We start from the raw sequence: 15,969 nt of genomic DNA on the forward strand, positions 1-15,969 counted from the left end.
CTTGTTGCCCTTGACGTCCCTGGCCAGATTTAATTCTATCAGGGCTTTAGCTTTCCTAACCTGATCCCTGGCTGCTCGGACAATTTCTCTGTATTCCTCCCAGGCTACCTGTCCTTGCTTCCACCCTCTGTAGGCTTCCTTTTTGTGTTGGAGTTTGTCCAGGAGCTCCTTGTTCATCCACGCAGGCCTCCTGGCGTTTTTGCCTGACTTCCTCTTTGTTGGGATGCATCGCTCCTGAGCTTGGAAGAGGTGATCCTTGAATATTACCCAGCTTTCTTGGGCCCCTCTTCCTTCCAGGGCTTTGTCTCATGGCACTCTACCAAGCAGATCCCTGAAGAGGCCAAAGTCTCTTGTCTTCTTTTTTCTAGATTCTTTAAGGGGGGGTAAAACATTATCCAGTATTAGTATTCAGTAAGTTTTCCTCAGCTCATTTTGGCCCCAGTGATGATAAAACATATGGTTTGTATATAATTTTATACATGCACATGACACCAAATGGTTTTAAATGTGGGCCACCCACAGAACCAGTCTGTTTAGTAAGGGTGGGTGTGTATTTGTCTGTCTGTGATATCTAAGGAGCTTCTGTTAGGGTAGTGTCTACATACCCATAGTTCAAATAAAATTGTATTGCAAACCAGGGGGATACTTTAGTTTTTGTCCAAGGGCAAGGAATTATCTAATACAGCTAAGTAATTATATTTCTGTAATGCCCAGAAGGCAAGGAAGGAGCAGTGGTGTGGTTAGAGCATCAGTGATCCTGAGGCAGGAGCTGCAGACTCCAGGGCTGCTCTCTGGAGATGTGCCCAGGGCAGCTTTTACACCACCATGGGCTTGAGGAGGCGCTTGGATGTCCAGGCTGATGGGTGGCCACATGTCCTGGCTGCTGTATCACTGCTTGCTTCTCTTTAACCACAGAAATTAGTGTATGTTAACGTTACAGGCCCAGTTGGTTATCTAGATTCTTGGACCCTTGATTTCAGTCTTGACCACAGATCCCGGTCACAACTGGAGTCTCGTCATGTTGGTGCTTGATGAGTATGCAGATAGTCACTACCACAAATAACCGTCCTTGCCATGGACCACAGGTAAATTACGTTGCTGTTAGATCTAAGTCACCAGTGTGTTGAAATGCAATGCTCTTTCTCAGTCCCTCCACTTTCTTTTCTCGTCTCCAAGAACCTAAAAGCTATAAACGTGTAATAACTACAGAACAGGTGTCGTCACTTAAAAGTTGATGTGCTTTTCAAGAATTGCTTTTTTTTCTATTTTTTTCCTGGAGGAAAGGCAGGGTATGATACAAGGAGTGTGCATACGTGTGTGTGCATGTATGCGTAGGATTTTTCATACACTCAAAATGGCAACAGGAAACACCCATGATTTACAACACTTAAATTTCCACGAAAGCCTTGGACCAGCACAGCAGATTCAGCATTCAGTTGTACAAGCCAAGAATATAACTGAGGTTCATTTTCTGTCTATTTTCTCTCTGGCTTCACAGCTTCCCTCTTATCTGCCATCTCCTGTCTTCACATATACTCAAGTTTAACATTAGGCAAGCTGTCCATGATCCTGCTGCTGAGGAATGTGGTATTATGTCTTTTCTACCCAAAATGCTGAAGGCTGTTAGGTACAAATGTGTTGCTGATGTACAGTTCATCAGGCATTTATATCTGCTTTCTGGTTTTATGTGTAGCAACTGACTGTAAAGAGGAGCTCACCGGCAGGCAAAGTGCAAGTCCTGTCGGGAAAGGATAAAACATTTTGCTCTTACAGCTCGTGGACACTGTGTATATAAGGCTCCTCCATGTGACTGTGGCAGCTCCTGCTGGTGATGAATGTAGGATCATGGAGGAAAAATTGCCCCACAGATTGGGGCACTGAAGCATTTTTTATAGCTTTCGTGAACGTAATAGAGGTGCACCTGCATCCCCTTGGAGATGCTGGGAAAGTGTTTGTAATACATGAGGTCCACTTCTGGGAATTGATCCACTTGGCACTAATCGGTGTCCCCCCCCACATCCATATCACTGGAACTTCCACTGGAAGACCAGGGAGCATCGCATTCATGTTCCTCAAGACAGAGTCTGGCCACTGCAGGGTTTCTCAGAGCCACCAAGTGATGCTGGGCAGGTCACAATTCCTCGATAACTGGACATATCTGCAGTGGCCATAAGAGGTATGGATTTGTTCTTTTGAGCCATCTATAAAATGTTAGCACTTGATTCATTCATGTGGCAAATGTCTGATATGGGAAAGGAAAAGTATTATAATAACCTTTGCTTTATGGAGCTACTTGGAAGATCTACAGCTCCAGGAAGGGATTCTTGTATTTTCCCTTCAGCGAAGAATGTCATAACAGAGGCGGAGGAGAGGATGTGTTTCGCATCATCTGCTCTGCTGTAGGTAAAGGGGAAGTTAACATTTTCAAGGAACTGCAGAAACATGGGTCTTGGCTGATAATAGTAAGAATTAATATTTAATTAAACTTGGACATGGTATTAATCATGTGTATGTATTACATTTTATATTCATCCATCACACTGTCATACCAGTACATAATAGATATTCTTTATGAGCACAGGAAAACAGCTCTAGCTTGAAAGGAAGCAGAAATGTAGAATAAGAATATGTCTTTATTTCAGCTTTTGACTAAAACTATTGATAATCTTAGAGATATAATTACTTTCCTCTCAGTGAATAAATAGCTGCTTAAATGCCCAAACCATCACATACATCAAATTACCAACTACTGCAAAAATTGGTGTGACTTCAATGACTTCTGTTAACATACACAGATTCCTATTATCTGACTCTCTGGGCCATTGAATGGAAATCCTGCTGAGATATGGAAAAGTGGATGGTGTGCTTCTCTGCCTCCCTCGCCACCGGCAAAATTGTCACCCACACTCTGATTGCGGAACCTTGTTACCGATAACGGTGTAGAGCAGGAGGAACCCAGCTCGAATTTTTGAACACAAGGGAAGTCACGGTAGCAGCAGTTAGCAAAAAATATATATATATAATCTTTTGACATGTAAGTGGAGGAAAATTGCTGCTGAATCACTGGGAGGGAAGAAATATGGGAGCTTAAGATGTCATTTTTACAGGCATAATTTTTACTCTAATGGCCTTTAATAGCATGTACAAGTCAGTGTAATGCTGTCAGCTGCAGCAGAGATAGAAGTACAGAAATGTAATAACTCAAACTGCTTGGAAGAATTGTTTTCCTGCTGTAGTTAATTAGCAATGTATCATGGTTTTCCTTTTCTGTTTGCTTATACAACTTGTGAAACGGTAGTGGTGTCTTGGCTCTTCTTTCCCATTTATTTATTGAATTTCTTCTTTTGCCCTTTCTGCAAATAAATGTAGTCTCTTGTGACTTGCAGTAACTTGCCATCAGGCATGTCAAAGGAATCCTTTGCTGTCCAGCACTGGGTAGCCCTTTCCAGTAGGTGTCTCTCAGATAGCAAACAATTAAATATGCCAGATATACCTCTCTTGTGTTTAGAGTCAGAAGAGCAGTTGCACGTAATGCCAAGAGAAGCACCATCTGTCCTAATAAGCAGTCAAAAACATTAACCAAAACCACCTGTTTGAATTCAAAGGGCACTTTATTTCCTGGGGGAAGGAAATCTGGAGAACAGGGGGAAATCCAAATGCAATAAGCTCAAGCAACACAGGACAAGGTTACACAAACACATTGTGGCTGTCATGAGGAGGGTAGTTATCCTAGGAACAAAGGAGATATTTATTCTATCCTCTGAAATCATTAAGATATTGAAATCTGACCATGATGGTCCTCATTGTCTGATAGACTCAGAAAAATGTAGGTTGGAGAGGACCTCTGGAGGTCTCTGATCCAGGCCTCCTCTCAAAAGAGGGCCAAACTCAAACTTATCTGTCTTCCTTTAATTAGGTCACTCAGGGCCTTACCCAGTTGAGTTTTGCATATCTTCGAGGCTGGATACCCTCGCTTGTTCAACTTGTGATCCAACGAAGGCAAGCTCCAAAACTAAGTAAATCCTGTTCCTGTAAATTATTCAGCTTCTCTTTCTCCCTCGTGGAAGGGATGTGAGGGCCGTGTTAGTAGGGACAGGAATCAGACCCACTGACTGCCATGGCTGTTAGTATGAGCTCCACAAGAGGAACATTCCACCCAATGCTCTAAAAGAACAGTTACTGTCAAATATATCGTTTCTTTGAAAGTGAAACGTTTCAGAGGAACAGGCTGATTTTCATGCACACAGGAAACCAGAAGAGAATGTAGAAATGATCGAATTGAAGTAGTTGAATGCTTGTTTCAACATTTTTTCCCCTGTGACATTTTGAATCTTGTTTCAAAGAGACTTTTAAAAAATGTTTTCTTTTGACACTTTGATATCATTTCAACCCTTTGTGTGGAATATATCATCTGATTTTATCAAAATAAAGCAATTCAATTGACTCCACATGACTTTTTAAAAAAAAGTCTTAAAAAATTTGGAAATTCTTAGATTTTTGTGCCTGTTTAACACAAAACTTTTGGTTCCCACTCACATCTTGATGAAATAAATTGCATACCTCAAAGACATCTCTCTAATACATACACATAAACTGTGTGTATGTGTGCACTCGCATATTTATTATTTTAATGTGCTGCTGGCACTTAGAAATTCTCACAGGCTACTCCTCAGGTTAGTGGTCCAGCTTTAGTGTGTGTTTATTAATTTAATGTCTCTAATTCATGATTCTACTGACCTCATAAAATCGACTTTTATAGGCATTCAGCAGTGAGGCTCTCTCTATGTACACATTATACCTTGATGTTGAGGCTTGACTCAAAAAAATCTCTGGCAGAGATCGTTCATTCCCTTTATAAATAGTTACTGAAACTGTGGCCACTTCTTCAATGCAGTGCTCATATCCTGTGGGGCACCATATTGCATAATTTCTGTGCTTACCAAATCTGGAAGCTACATCTGCCAGATGATCATTATTCATTCACTAAGAAAATATATTCATCAGGCACATAGCTGAATGATATATTTAGTTATTTAGAAGACCTGAGAATTTACGGGCACTTTTTGTGTCTCTGGACCCCAGTTCCCTGTTGCAGCAGTGGGGACATCAGTACTGGCCTGTTTCTACGAAGTGTGCTGAAATCCAAAAATCTAAAGATCAAAAATATTTCACTGGGAACCTGAGACAGACTGTCAGGTCAGGACCACTAAAAATTTGCAAGAGGGTGATATGGTTGCTGATCTGCTATGCTTATGGGCATATATTAATTTCAGAGCAATGAGATTCCCAGTTTTAGGTTTGATACACCTTCCTGATGCAGAAATCTGCTAGCAGGTGGGTAGCACAGGGATCAGACAGAAGAGTTGATTTCTTATCTCTTTGAGAAGACATTTTTAGTTCATAGCTAGTTGTTATTTTAAGAGCAGGGACCTGTTGTACTATGAATATGTTGGATGGATCAGGAGGAGGAAGGAGAGTGCAGGGCACGTCCCCTTGATGGTGAAAAGACTAGAAGCCCCGCGCAGACATTTGCCCTGTCCTTGTGGCAGAAGGTTAAAGCCCAGCCAGACAAGAGGCTGATTCCTGGGATGTAGAAAGGGAGCTTGGTTGCAGAAAAACACACTTCATTTTGCTGACATTTTCACAGCTTTGAAACAGTTTGTTAATTTGCAATAACAGCTTTTGCAGTCTTGTCAAAATAAACGTCCATTGCAGTTAGGAAAACCTCAACATTTACTCAGTTATGGCTAAATGGAAGGAAGGTGGACTCATTCATTGTGGTAAGGAGGGTGCAGAGAGCTTTGTGACTAAGTGCAGAGGGAGAGGAGGGCTGAATATCGAGTCACTCCCTTGCTCTGTGACCTCAGACAAACCACAGCATTAATCTGTGCCTCATTTTCCCTAGCTGTAAAACAGAAAATACTGGCTTTCCCCTGCAAGGCACTATGAAACCTTATTTACTCATGCTGTGAAAATATCCTGAGCTCCTTGTGTGAGAGGCAGTCAATGGAAATAGGCTATAGACTCATTTTTTTCTCTATTTTGAAAGGCAGGAGAAACAAGCTGGAGAAAATGCTTTACAGTTTTATTTTTTGAAGACCTGGAAGTCTCCTTTGATGATGGTTGTTCTCTCACTTTTCTCCTTGCAGGTACTATGCTATCTGCTGCCAGCCTCTGGTTTACAGGAACAAGATGACTCCATTGCGCATCGCTGTAATGCTTGGAGGGTGCTGGGTAATCCCAACCTTTATTTCTTTCCTCCCTATCATGCAAGGCTGGAACAGCATTGGCATCATTGATCTGGTGAGTAGCTAAGAAGGTACACCAACCTGGTATCAAATATATTCGGTGCTGTATATTCTTCTTTAAAAAGCAATATTCAGAGAAAAGAAGGCAAGAGAGGCTGAAGGAGAAACTTCTTGTTATTGATGCACAGGGGCTGCTGAATCTCTGGAGGGTGTCTTTAAGGGGGTTTGAAAAGACTCTGTCCTGGAAGGACTGTCACAAAGACAGTGGTGGCTCTGGGAGAGGATTTTACCTGCGTCTACTAATCAGTTCAGTGAGTAGTCCTTTGAAAACATGCCAAGCTCCAGCTGGCTCCCAACGGGCACCTCGGGAGTCCTCGGTTCCCCTTGGCCTCTGCAGCTCTTGGAGAGTGCTGGCCACCGCCGTCTGAGCCCGAGGGTCCTTCCTTGCTGTGCTAGCGATGTTTGGAGAGCCAGGAAACCCAAACTTCCCCAGAAGGGGTGATGCTTTGGGCCAGTCCCATCAATATCCCCTGTCTTGGTGTGAGCCTTAAAGATGGGGGAGAAGATGAAGTTCCCTTGTGCAAGTCATTTCAGCAAGAGTCAATTTTCCTCACCACAGTCTGGCTTCACTTGCAGGATCCCATTTGCAGGGCAAGGAGTTAAGAGCTGCAAATCTGCTCTCCTTCCAATCTGGAGATGCAGTAATTAAAAAATGGCAAACTGTGAAAACACCTTATTTAGAAGAGCTTGTTTAAAGAGATGTGGCATCTTCTATGCCAAGTCTCAGCCAAGGAGATATGAATACTTTTTGGCTCATGGAGAATAACAGGTGCAAGCTGCCAAGCCTCTAGACAAGGCGATAAAGCCAAAATTGCTTCCAGACAAGCACCTTTAGGACATGCAGCTGGTAGAAAAGGGAGGTGCATTTTGTTTATTTAACAAACCATGTCAGGTATCTGATTTCTTCCACTGACTTTTTGCCCCCGCCTTTTCAGAAAAGACTCGACACCCAGCTGTCTGTACCAGACTTTCTAAACACCAGTGCAAGGCCTGCCCTTCCTTGTAACTTGCTGGCGTTCACCGTGCAGATTTCAGTAGCTGCATGCTGAGAGGTAGTACGAGGTTCAAACACCACCTAGTGAAAATGCTTCATAGTTTATTTTAGAGGTAAACTTCCTTACTTGCCCAGTTTATAAACAGTTGAATAAATTATTTAAATAAATAAATTTAAATGAATAAATTTAAATAAATAATTTAAATAATTTATTAAATAAATTTGATATTATAGTTTTAAATAAGAGGCAGGGTTATTCTCTTATTGGAATAAACACCAGAAATTATGGGCCTGATGGACCTGAAACGACATTGCTTTGTAGCAAGAATAGCCTCAGAGAAATCCTGTCCTTCCCAGTTATGCCCCCTGCTCCCCAAACTCACATGCAAGAACCCTTTCTTCCTCTGCTGTCTCAGTTTTCATCACAAGTCATTGACCAGATCTCAGCCTACAGACTCCACCTGCAGACTTCTCCTGCCCGGGCTGCTGCCCACAGCCCCTGTGCCTGGGAAGTTCAGTGTCATCCCCAGCCTGGAGCTGCCCCCCAGATGCTGCAGCCCAGTCCCTTCCCTGTCCACCTGGTCCTTCCTTAATACCCCTGTGGGACTCGGCGGGGTGAAACTTGTGCATCCTTGGTGTAAAACCACACCCCGATGAACAGAGCAGCGAGCACTGCAAAAAAGCATGGCAGAAAGTGAAGTTATTCCCCTTCACTGTGTCTGAACTGGGGAGTTAGGCTGATTTTCACTGGCCAGGTTGAGGCATGCTCTAGGATGCTAGAGCTGCAACGTGGGCTGGTCCTGCAGACCTAGGGACCAGCAGGGCCGGAGAACCCATGGTGTCAGCACAAGCAGGAGAGGCAGCAGTGGGTAAGGCAGGTACCACGGATGGGAGAGGGGAGGGAGGAGAGAGAACTGGAAAGCAGTGGTGAGGTGTCCTGGCAAACAGACTGCTGGTATCAGAGGAGCAGTGCTGAATTTCCTTCTTTGTCCTTGTCCTTCCTCCTCCTGCCCCAGATTCAGCAAAGGCAGTTCAACAAGGCTTCCAACTCCACTTACTGCATATTCATGGTCAACAAGCCATATGCCATTACCTGCTCCGTGGTGGCCTTCTACATTCCCTTCCTCCTGATGGTGCTGGCCTACTACCGCATCTACGTCACAGCCAGGGAGCACGCCCGCCAGATCCGGGTGCTGCAGCGTGCAGGGGCCCCCACTGATGGCCGGCAGCACCACCCGGACCAGCACAGCACGCACCGCATGAAGACTGAGACCAAAGCTGCCAAGACCCTGTGCATCATCATGGGGTGCTTCTGCCTGTGCTGGGCCCCCTTCTTTATCACAAACATAGTGGACCCTTTCATAAACTACACGGTGCCGGGGAAGCTGTGGACAGCTTTCCTGTGGCTGGGCTACATCAATTCAGGGTTGAACCCTTTCCTCTACGCCTTCCTGAACAAGTCTTTCAGACGTGCCTTCCTCATCATCCTGTGCTGTGGTGATGAGCGATACCGAAGGCCTTCCATCTTGGGGCAGACAGTCCCCTGTTCGACTACCACAATAAATGGATCAACTCATGTACTAAGGTGAGTGTTTCTTGGATGATGAAAAATGCCTGGAGTCACTAGAAAGAGTACTTCTTTAGAGTTTTCGTAAAGGATTGGTTTCGCTTTGCATTTGAAACCTGATGGATTAAATGTTTAAAAAGGGAGAGGGCAAGAGAAGCGTCCAGAAATCCTTAGGGTGCTCAAAAAAACTGGGTTTGTAGATAACAGATAAGTGTTGGCATGCGCAGTTTCTCCAGAGGTATGTTCAGGAATGAGTTGGGAGAACGCAGAAGTCGTGTATGCATTTAGTTTGAGGGGAACAACTTGACCCCAATGGGGAGCACCTTGAGGGAGGCTGCCTACTCTGTCTTCTCTAGCAAAGGGATCATGACCCCCATTGCCCCTTCTCAGGTTCTTCCTTTGTGGCCCCACCAGCCACTGCTGTATCTTCTGAACTAATGAAAGGCAAAGAATGAACTTCCCCAAATGCCTTGACCCTGCTGGGGCACTTCAGTGGCTCTCTGGGAGGAGTTATACTTGCCATTGTGTTTTAGCAGCTCAGAAAATGCTGGGGTGTCTACCTTTTACTGTAACCCAAAGCCTGCCCCTGTGCAAGGCAGCAGCACCCAGCTCTGCGGGAGTCCTGGGAGCTGAGCGTGCCTCACATGAGCTACAGGACATAGTCCTGCTTGTTGGCAGTTTGGGGTCCCAGTGAATTTGAACCCCACACCTCACACACCCCACCCTTCACTGAGTACCACAATGTGTTCATTGCAAAAGAGAATGTGTGGGCTGTGCACTCTGGGGGTACAGAGAGGTTTGGAGGGCTCTGTGGTATGAGGCACCCTCTGCTGTCTTCTCCTCACTGAGCAGAGAGGTGGGAGGCAGAGCACAGGAGGAAGGAAGGGAAGAACAATTATCTCCCGTAATATCAGAACAAACTGCAATCTCTGAAAAAAAAAACCCATAGGTGTTTCTATGCAACGGTCTAGAGGAGATTTGGTTCTTTTGGTAGATGGATTCATGGCTCTTCACAAGCGGATGAGGAGTTGGTAACCATATTTGTGTTCAGAGCTGAACCCATCTGAGACTAAATCAGACACTGAGCACTTCCCAGCTGAGTCTGATCTGCTGGTTTGCCCCAAGCTCTCTTCTGCAATGATCTCTGAAGTTTTGGAAAGAGTCCTGAGCCGTATAATGGATGGGAGATGGGGCAGGGCTTGTCACAACCTTGAGACAGACCTCTCAAGCTTTTTAAGTCATGAAGGACATTACAACTTATTTCTCTCCTGCTGATTAAATCTGTTTGGGGGCTATGGTCCCAGAGCCCTCTGTCTGTGATGGATGCGTGCCACACTCAGCCTGTATTTCTATCGGAGCCATGCTCCTGGCAATAAGCCAGATGCTCCTCTGCTGCAGTTAGGGGGATTGAGAGAGCAGCCCTTGTTGGACGCAGCGTGCCATCCCGCAGCAAGCGAGACGGTACCTCTGGCTGGGGAGCTGCAGGGGCGAACACTGGAAAGGCATCCCTGCTTGGGGAGAAGGGGAGGGAGGGCTCTCTCCCATCCCTGGTTAACCGGGGTGGCTCCATGCTCTCACCATGGGGCCAGCCTGGTGGCCTAGACACAAAGAAGGAGAGGGGGGCATCTATTTTGGCTAGTAAGCACAGCAACAAGATACCTTTTGCTAAGTATACAAGGCAGAGAGACGACAGGAAGCCTCTCTTAGGTGTGTGTTTGAGATGTGGAGGGCAGGGAGCACGTCAGCCCAGAAGGTGAATTGCTTCAGTCCATGCTGATGTTTGACCTCCAAGTGTTGCAGATGGCAATGCCGGTGCCTCCTCATGTCTCCAAGTTGTCTTGCTGCTTTTGCACTAAGTTATCTTCCTGTGAGACCTCATCGTCCTGCCTGTGCCCTGTGGGACAGGCAGGCTCAAGCCAGCACTGCCCTGGGGATGCTGGGTGGTGGAGATGGGCTCCCGAGAGAGCGAGCAGCCAGGGAGGCTCTGCACACCTCCAGGAGGGCTGAGCTGCTGGGGGTTTCCTTCATTCTGTGCTGAGTGTCCCTGAGCTGACAAACTCCCCGTTTTGAGACACTTTTTAGACATATCGATGTCCCAGCGATGGCCAAAGCAAATGTGAAGAGTGACCTCCCCTCCGAAGCTAGGGGTGGCCATGGTCTTGGCCGCCTCGGCCAACTGAGGAGGCTCTGGTGGGCTGCAGTTAATGGTGGATCCCACCAGATCAGGCTTTCCTCATTTCCAGCTTCTCCCTCCCACTTGTACCACTCTGCTCCCACATAAAAGTTATCCATGGAGATGTATAACAATCCTGTCAATCTAGATGTGACAACCATTGCAAAAGGCCCCATAAGAACCAAACCTCCACAGGACATCTTGTCCACTTCTAGCTTTTATGAGTACTTTTACGGATAAGAGCACGTTACCTCTCTTCAACATGCTACAAGCGTAAATCAGATTACCTCCTGCCTTTCCATATCACTCCAGCTCTGCAGAAGGCACTTGATTCCTGCTGCCGCATCCCCTCCTCCTTCCGCATGCCGGAGGGATGTGGCTCTGCACATCAGCACTTCAGAGAGCAATTTTCTGTTTTCCTCAGCTTTGTAACTGATGAGAAAAGCGTGACTTCTTTCCCTGGTCCAGATTATGCACTGATGATGATAGAGGTGTGGGGATTAAAGGAAAACCAACTAACTGTAGTCTTTGGACAATTAACCTCACTTGAGGAATTTGTATTTCTTCAATGCTTCTCTCTTAAATGCAAAAAAGGTTGGACTCAGCATGAATGGAAGAGAAATTCAGTGAGGCAGGTTCTCTCAAGGTATAACATACATTTGCTTTACTAGCATGGAAATACAAGGGGTTTGTGCCCAGCAGCTGAAATATTGAAACCTTCTTGTACAGGTTAGCTTCATACCAACCCAACTGAGAAGCTGCGTAGGGGCTGGACCTGGTTCACACACTTCTTTTCCAACCTCAAAGTTGTTTCTTCCTGACCAAGAGCTTCTGCAAATGGGGAAGTTGTGCAAGTGGGATTTTATAGCTGCTTTTTGTACCCTGGCAGGGAGAGCAGTGAAGAGCAGGACAGACCTTGTGCTGAATCTAGGGCAGAGTTCCTCCCCCCAAAACCACAAAGACTTGCAATTTTGTATTAAGCTGACATGAGTCATTTAGCCTCAAAAGGAGTCAGGAGTGGTTGACAGTAGGACTGGAATTTCTAACTCCGCTCTACTTCCAATCTTGAGAATATCTGAACTTTCCTTCCGCCCTACCTGTCCAAACCGTTCTGTCCTTGCTCACAATCATTTCACCGGTGCGTTTGCAAGTGCAAAGAATATGTTTGTCACAGTTAAAATTCAGGCTCTTGCTCTTGGATGCGTCTGACCTGTGAGAGTACCTTGCAGGGAGGGAAGGCATTTCTTCTTTTTTTCTTCTGATAACTTTAGTGTCAAAATGTTCTGACATTCCCATTTTGGGATTTTTCACATTTATATTAGGAATGGGAAAAAAAGAAGAAGGAGGAGCAGAGTGCGATAAAACACGGCAGTGAGAAGAGGCAGACGCCCTCACCACACACAGACTGAGAGACCGCTTGGGAGACAGTTATCATTCTTTATTTTTTTTTAATTTATTTTTCAAGTGATCTGTGAAGACTCTGGTGCTCTGGGTCACCCAGGCAGGGAGAGACTTTTTACAGCACACCTGGGGCCAGATGCAACCGCAGTGGCGATGGGGCGAGGGAGGAGACTGCACAGTGGCTCAACCATGATATGAGGGTGACCACAGCTTGCTTAATCCCCTGGCAACCACCCCACTTTATCCCTAAATCATGAACCAGAAGATGGGGAAAGGAGTTCCTGTCACCCATTTTGTTCTTGAACATCAGCTAGTGTGAGAGACACCCATCCCTTGGGCAGGATAAGATGTGGCGCAAAACGTGTTTCGAAGATGTCATGAACAGCGAGGAGATAGGATTTGGTTAGAGCTGGATCTATGTGTACGATGGGAAAGAGTATTAGAACTAAATATTCAGCTTTGAAAGAAAATTTTTATTTGCCTGTTTTCCAAGTCTGCTTTCTGCAAGTGTAGGAATTGCCAGAACCCTTTTTTTTTACCCTTGGATATTCACCTATTTCAATTCTGATGTGTACCATCAACTGGAAAATTCAGGCAGGACACATGCAAATGGTGAATTGAAATCTGCAGGTGTGGCTACAATCTGAAATTCATGCCCTATTCATTTTTCAATGGCTGAGATTGCAACTCACATGTCATATACAAAGGTTTGTTTCTCTGGTTGCAGCACAAATTGTGTAATTCATTATAAATATTTGCAATTCATAGTTCTAATAACCTGTGGTTTGGAATATCATTCATTGAAAGGACTCGGGAATCATTCTGACTAATGAGTGGATAGGAGAATTTACAATGAGCACTCAACTAACGTATGGCAAAAATTAGTACAATAATTAACTGCAATAGAGATGGGTTTTTGGATGGCTGTAGCATGTGTTCAGGAGTTCTGTGCACCACAAGACTGAAAGCAAAATGCCATAATCATCTGAAAAATGCTGTCTTCCCCTTTAAACATATTGCTTGCATATCTTTTGTCATGCATAGAAATTTATTCAACACAAAACAACAAATTCATGCCTTCATGAATCATTAAAGTCTTGCACTGCACAAGTGGATAGGAACCCAGATCAGCATTGCCTGAATTCTTGGATAAAACAAGTTCTGAAATTTTGCCACAGTGAAGAAGATGACTTTGGGTAAAATATAATTGAGCAATGATCGGAGTAGACAAACTCTGGAACGTTTGGGTCAAGGAGGTCGCTTTGGTATATTCCCCATTTCCTCTCAGAAGTGCACTGTTCAGCACAGTACAGTGTATTAGTCTCTTCAGGGAAAGCTATAGCAAGTGGTTTATTTACTCATTTTCCATCACAGAGAGGTCTTCTCAGACAGAGCTGAAGCCAATTTTATTTCTCCAAAGTAAAACACATCCTGATTTTCCTTTTAGAAGAGCCAAGAGAAACAAAGTGAAAAAAAAAGAAGCATGCAGCTTGGGGGGCTGGAAGTTCATTGTCTTCATAAATACAAAATTAAATAAATAACCTGCTCAGCCCACACTCATGTCAGCACTCTGAAGGTGCACAAAACTGGAGAAGTATGCAGTAACTCATTGCGTGCAGCCGGCACTCAATGCCAGAGCACTGCTGTGGAGTCTTATTGGTCCCTGTAGGGAACATGACTAATTGTGCCAGTAAATCTCCCGAACCGCAGCGAGCCCCAGTGCTTCCTTGCTGCTGTTGGAACAGGCAACTCAGCAACTCGGGTCTCCAGTTTTTAGAAGTTTAGCAAATCCATGGCTTACAGATCTGGAATAAAAATAAATCCACCCTGGCTGTAGGGAAGAGAAGGTCAGAGCTGCCGTGGAGTGAAGGAAGAGGTGATGTGTGCCTGTCGGCGATGCTTCCCCAACAGGAGTGCAGAGGGGTGGTCCTGCCCCACGGCTCAGTCTCCTACACATTCCTCCCACAGACTTGCCCCAGCTCTGAGCTGGAAGCCCCTCCTGGCACATGCATACTGTGAAATGTCTGCTGTAATTTGAGGGGAGACCTGTAGCGGTGCCGGCGGTGTCTGCACAGTGAGGGGAGCTCCACGGGTGCCCAGTGCACCCACTGCCCCGGCTCCATGCAGCCAGACCCTCCTGTTGCAGGGGTTTGACATGTGGGATTGGCAGGAGGGTCAGAGCTTGAGGGGGAATTCGCACCTGGGTTTAGCTTTGTGTTGCCACTTCCAGTCCATAAAGGCAAAGGTAGGAGCTCTTCCTTTCTCCTTGCCTTTTCCTGGAGCCAGGCTAGAGGCCACTACATACAGGCGGGATGGATGGGCTGATGGCATTGCATTACTTTATGCAGCTTTAAAACAGTGAATAAGTTAAAGAGACTTTCCCCCTCTGTCTACGAGATAGCTTTTCACAAAGATGAGCAGCCATCCTGAAACCTTCCTGGCTTTGCTAGGCTGCCAACTCAGAGCCCCAGCTTCCCTTGCTCCTGGGGGTCTCCCTGACACCCTGACATGGAGGATCCCCCTGCCTGAGCAGCAGCCTGGGTACTGCCTACAGCAAATACACATCAGGATGCCCATATGCCCACTGCTGTGCAATTTGTGTCTTTTCATAGATGATTTTGAATGACCATGCCTTTTTGACAGCTTTAATTTCACAAGGTCATTAACTCCATCAGTGCTCAGTCACCTCCTCACAGGTCAAATCCTGGCTGGCCAGGTGTCCCTGTGCCACCACGCACCACCCCCTTCTCCTGCAGAGTTGCCTTCAGGGGAATGGGCACATTTGGTGGCTGTGGTGTTACAAATCCTCCGGCTGTTTCCAAGCTCCCGGGCTCAGAAATGGCTTCACAAGATGGGTTAAAGAGTGCTCTGGTTTCCCTGTGCTGGGCTGAATCATGCAGCAAGGTTCAGTGCCCGGCGTGGGTCATTTCGCTTGTGCTCATGGATGGAGCGGCAATCCTGTCCCACCTGCGATGGTGGGATTTTGTGGGCGGCAGTTGTGGCTTGACTTAGAAAACACAGAGGTTAGTTACTCAGAGCTGCTTTCTGATGAAACTGTCAGGTCTCTCTCAAGGATCTGGCTTTACAAGTAAAAAATCTCCTCCTGTTCTGTCTCCTCCTGTTCCTCTTATCTCTTATCCTTCCTTAGGCACTAAGACAGCCGGAGAGACTGCAGAGCTTCCTGAGGCAGAATAACACATTTGCTGCTGGGGGTCGGAAAGCCCCCTGCCAGCAGTGGGGCTTCCCCACCCCACCCCAGCCGAGCTGACAGCCGACAGCCTGGCCTGCACAGCCTCCCTGTCCTCTGCTCACGTGCCTCCTCTCCAGCTCTCCTGGGGCAGAGTCGTCCCTTGGTGTTTGGCAAGCCGAAAGCCCTCCCAGCACAGGTGCTTCATCGGCGAAGGTGCATTTAGCCTCAGACGGGGAGGACACACGCCTTCGTTACTGCGTTTTCCCGTGGGACAGAGTGGTGGCCGCTGGCACTGGCAGAGGTGTTTTGGAGAAAGGAGGGACCGTGGCAGCGAGC

The 15,969-nt window shown here is 46.0% G+C and overlaps 1 protein-coding gene across 6 annotated transcripts in view; it reads left to right on the forward strand.

The window, feature by feature from the left end:
• LOC143166037 (5-hydroxytryptamine receptor 4) overlaps positions 1 to 15,969 on the forward strand; it is a 152,669-nt gene that overhangs the window by 83,031 nt on the left and 53,669 nt on the right. For 4 of the 6 annotated variants that reach the window (XR_012996360.1, XR_012996361.1, XM_076350043.1 and 1 more), the window contains exons 5-6: positions 6,150 to 6,303; positions 8,319 to 8,887. Coding sequence is in view for 4 of the 6 variants with exons in the window: in XM_076350043.1 (XP_076206158.1) it covers positions 6,150 to 6,303; positions 8,319 to 8,887 (723 nt within the window). In the remaining 2 variants the exon portion in view is untranslated. Of the gene's footprint in view, positions 1 to 6,149; positions 6,304 to 8,318; positions 8,888 to 12,364; positions 12,431 to 15,591; positions 15,616 to 15,969 lie in introns of those variants that run through there. The other 2 variants (XM_076350047.1, XM_076350045.1) reach the window with 2 other exon arrangements.

The sequence above is a fragment of the Aptenodytes patagonicus genome, chromosome 12 (genome assembly GCF_965638725.1).
Source record: "Aptenodytes patagonicus chromosome 12, bAptPat1.pri.cur, whole genome shotgun sequence".
Lineage (NCBI taxonomy): Eukaryota > Metazoa > Chordata > Aves > Sphenisciformes > Spheniscidae > Aptenodytes > Aptenodytes patagonicus.